The sequence below is a fragment of the Grammomys surdaster genome, unplaced genomic scaffold (genome assembly GCF_004785775.1).
Source record: "Grammomys surdaster isolate TR1022 unplaced genomic scaffold, NIH_TR_1.0 109395, whole genome shotgun sequence".
Taxonomy (NCBI): Eukaryota; Metazoa; Chordata; class Mammalia; order Rodentia; family Muridae; genus Grammomys; species Grammomys surdaster.
This window is the reverse complement of record NW_021610630.1, coordinates 1-4,062: the sequence shown is the minus strand read 5'-3', so window position 1 is coordinate 4,062 and position 4,062 is coordinate 1. Positions and strand designations below refer to the sequence as shown.

The 4,062-nt window shown below is 42.9% G+C and overlaps 1 protein-coding gene across 1 annotated transcript; it reads right to left on the bottom strand.

The window, feature by feature from the left end:
* Nucleotides 1-2,551: 2,551 nt before the first annotated feature.
* On the bottom strand, nt 2,552-4,056 carry LOC114635489 (oogenesin-1-like; the record flags this gene model as incomplete). Its single annotated transcript, XM_028784050.1, has 2 exons — nt 2,552-3,119; nt 3,875-4,056. Coding segments are annotated over 2 exons (750 nt in total), but the record flags the coding sequence as incomplete, so codon positions are not given.
* Nucleotides 4,057-4,062: the final 6 nt, after the last annotated feature.

The following is a 4,062-nucleotide window of genomic DNA, read 5'->3' as shown; positions in this document are numbered from 1 at the left end:
ATGGGGATCCACACAGGCCAGAAAAGAAGTTCCTATCACTTGAAGTCTGAGTTCAATTTGAGACCCACCTGATTATTAGCACTTAAACCAAACTTTGGTCCTCTGCAAAATCAATATGTGCTCTTAACCTGTGAGAAATCTCTCTCAATCTCTGCATTGTTTGTTTTAAGAATAAGAAAGCATGTTTATTGTGGAAAATCTCAGGTGAATTCACTGGTCCCAAGGATCAAGGCCAAGGAACTTGACATGAAGACAGAGAAACAGCTTATGGGGAAGACAGAAAGAAGAAGCTTGAGAGAAGTTTGGTTATTTTGCTTGTTTCTTCTTTTTCTTTTTTCTTCCTCTGTACCTTAGGCCAGCCTAGAGGTTCCTATGTGTTCCACCATCACTGAAAACTTTATCCACCTTCCGAAGATTGTGAATTGTGACATTTCTGGAAACAATGTATTCATTTTGATATCTCTCTAAAGGGCATTTGTTGCAGAGTCCTTAAATTTAGATACTTTAATTAATTCAGACAACAAAAATGATATGTAAACAAAGAAATCTTGAGTGTTCTTTAACTCAAAATGTTCAATAAACACAGAGTTAAAATAAATTATTTTATTGATAGTTTACAAGCAAGAGTATACTTACTAGGCAGTGTCAGATTAACTTTCTTTTTCTTTTGTTTTGTTTTGTTTTTTTTGCAATTGAAGATTTAGAGGACAATTCTTTTGTAAAGTAAATGCTTTATCTAATAGAAGGTCCTGCTTATTATTGGACATCTTTATATACACTCTGGGTACTTCATAAAGTTTGGGAAACATTAGGAATAAGGCTCTAGAAACATGGGCCATAAAGAATGGATATAGAGGCTCCCAGTAGTCATCTCATTGAGGCATGACTTAAATACCAAGAGTTCAAAGCCAGAGTGGAAAGCCTATTTACTTTGAACTATATTGTCTTCTTCCCTTTAGCCATCTCTGACTCAGACCAAGGTGCCTTGTGGTCTGAATGTATTGGATATTAATTGTTTGTTTTGGGGCAGTGGGCGATGAGATGCAGCTGGATACCTGGTTGAGAAGGATTTGATCCCCAGAGACTATCAGGGATAGTAGGAGTTTGGCCTTTCTCTTGGGCCCTTGGCTCCTTTCACATAGCTACAGCTCCCCCAGAGAGGTCTGAGGCCATAGGTCACATAGGACAATGCCCCTACTAGCCCCTCTGCAGGTAGAGGGCGTGACTACAGGCCACAGAGCCCCCAAGACAGATCTCCATATTAATGAGATACCTGAACGACAGAGGGCATAGCCAATTGAGCATTCCTTCCCAGACCCTCCTCTTTGCAAAGGTATTTAACCTCAGGCCTGCCCTAAGAATACCAGAGTATAGCTTGATCCATTTTCCACCAAGAAGTTAAATATTTTAATACCATAGTCTATGTCCATGGACTATTTCTCTTTTGGGGGCCTGCTGTGGGGAAATATGGAGAAGGTCTTCAACTAATGAAATGCCATCTAATATCCTGCCACCAACCTCTTTATGTTCCAGCCATGGAAAGCCAGCCAATCGAGTTGCTGACCAAGAGTCTCATCCCTGTAGAACACAGCCAGTGCTTCTCTCCATACCATTTTTGGCTGTGGGTTGATCTAGCCTGTATGCACCATCTCAACCCTTCCATGACCTTTCAATGACACCTGAGAGCCCAAGGACCTGAGAACCAGTAGGTTCCTGGCCCCTTTTTGGCCCAGGGACCCATAACTCAAGAGTTCCAGCCCCCAAGAAATCTCAGACTGTGTTCTTCCAACCCGGAGTGGAGTCCAGTGGCTTCTTACAACCCAACACCGACCAACCACAGGCATGAAGTGATCACAGTCAATTTTCCACACCTCTGCCTCTCTGAGCTGTGGCCCTATCCCCTTACAGTGGCAGATACAGGACCCAAAATTCAGCACAACAGGACACATACCAGCACATGATACAATCCAACAGTCTGTGATCCATTTAATCCACCTTCACAGGAGGTATGTCCTTGTTGCTCACTTCAGTGCAAATGTTTTGTGCACATAACTAGTCAGCCACAAAGAGGGTTGTACATGTAGCCCAGACAAAAGCAAGAGAAAGAAGTGTCAAGAAAACTTTCACTTTATACATGAAAATTTCACCCAGACTTTTGCTTCACTCATGAAATACCAGTGTCTTTCTATTACTGAAACTATTGAAACTTCCTGACCTGAACCTGGTAGTGAGGTTGGTAACAGTCAAAGACCCCCAGAGAGAAAACATCCAGGCTTAGAAATACCCAACAAAGCATGTGGTTTGTCAGTCTGTGCTGAAGGCAGGTACAAATGCCAAACAGTTTTCTGACTCCACAAGGCCCCTGTTCCCACAGTCCATCCAACTGTTCCCCTTGTCAAGCTCAGCCTCCAAGATTCCAGTTGCTTTACATTATTTTGTTGGTTTCCAACCTTCTGAGCAGTGTCAGAAGTCACAGGCTGTGAGGACCCTCAGATAACAGAGGTGTTCCAAACCTGCTGTTTATTCAAATCCAGAAGTCATATTTCCCAATTTACTCCCAGCAGCCACAAAGTCTAGATACCTGATCATAGACACAACGCTCATCACATGTATGGCAGATTAATGTAGCAAAAGAGATGTTCTTGGGCTGCCTTACTGCCCTGAGTGTATCCACGAGATCCTGACAAAGGTGGGGAAATCGTTCTTTGAAGAGATGAGTCAAGTCATCATAGCACTCCAGAGGGGCAGGGTATTTTTCCACCTTCATCTTGCTCCAGTTGACTGTGTGCTGAAAAAGGTCCTTCAGGATGGCCATGGAGAAGTCATTGTTGTAGAAGTTGACATATCTGAGCCGAGAGCATTGTCTGAGGGCAGGTAGGAGGACATTGACTTGGAAGTCCTCTATCCTACACCCCAGCAAATCCAGAGTCTTAAGAGTGTCTGCCACTTTCTCTAGGAGACCTCTCAGAGGCATAAGGTCAAAATCCTGTAAGACCACACCTCTCAAGTCCAGATGTTTTAGCTGAAACAGGCTCTGACAGCAAGGGAAGAAATCCAAGTCTGACTGTGAAATTTGGTATCGAGTGATGGAGAGAATCTTCAAGGGTGTCATCAGGGACCTAGGGATACAGGAGATCAAAGGGTTAGTTCTGGAAAATGGTTTTGTAGAGGATTGGCTGGGATGTACACAGTAGTAAGAGGAATCAGGATCCCCAAACTCAGTTTGACTAATTGATCAAGGACAACCTCTCTGATGCTTCTGTTGGAAACTGCCCAGAAAGCACACAGAAGAACTTCCACCCCAAGAAAGTCCTGACAGGATCTCGATAGTTGCTGTGGGCTCACTGAATTCTGCATTCTATCATTACCTCTGCAGTCATGCTTGCTCTCATGTACAGTCCAAGCTGTAACTCCTGTCCCATGCACTCAGCTCTACTTGGACAAAAACATTTCACCTATTGGAATTGTGGGAAAATAGAAGGCTCTTCACACAGATCTGTGCATATACCTCCTGTTCACACCATGATAGTGAGTCCCCCGACTCCTCACTACACACTCCCCTTCCTGTTCCCTTTCCATTTGATTGGGTGGGCAGGATTCCAGGAAGAATTATAACCCATCCTTACTAGATCTGACCTACTCTTCACCCCCAATCACTTCTTTACTTCATATGTGCACATTGGAGACACTGATTTAACTTGTAAAATTTCCCTTGTACAACTCCATATACATAGAAATAAGACATAACTTCCACAGTCTTATGAGTCTCTAAATGCTTGTTCCTAGTGACTGGTGGACATCATGCCCCCCAATCCTTAAGATAAACAAAACAGATATACTTAGGTAGCTGACCCAGCTCTCCATTTTTGCTTACCCTAGGACCTGATTTATCTTGTTTCTGAGAAAATGGGTGGGTTTCACAAAGAGTTGCTGTAGACAGTTGTAATGGGAAAACTGTGAAATAAAATTTTTGATACATTCAGCTTCTGTGACTCCTCTTTTAGTGGTAAATGGATAGATGATCTTGTGGAGGGGTGCCAGGAAGACTTTACAAAGATTTTT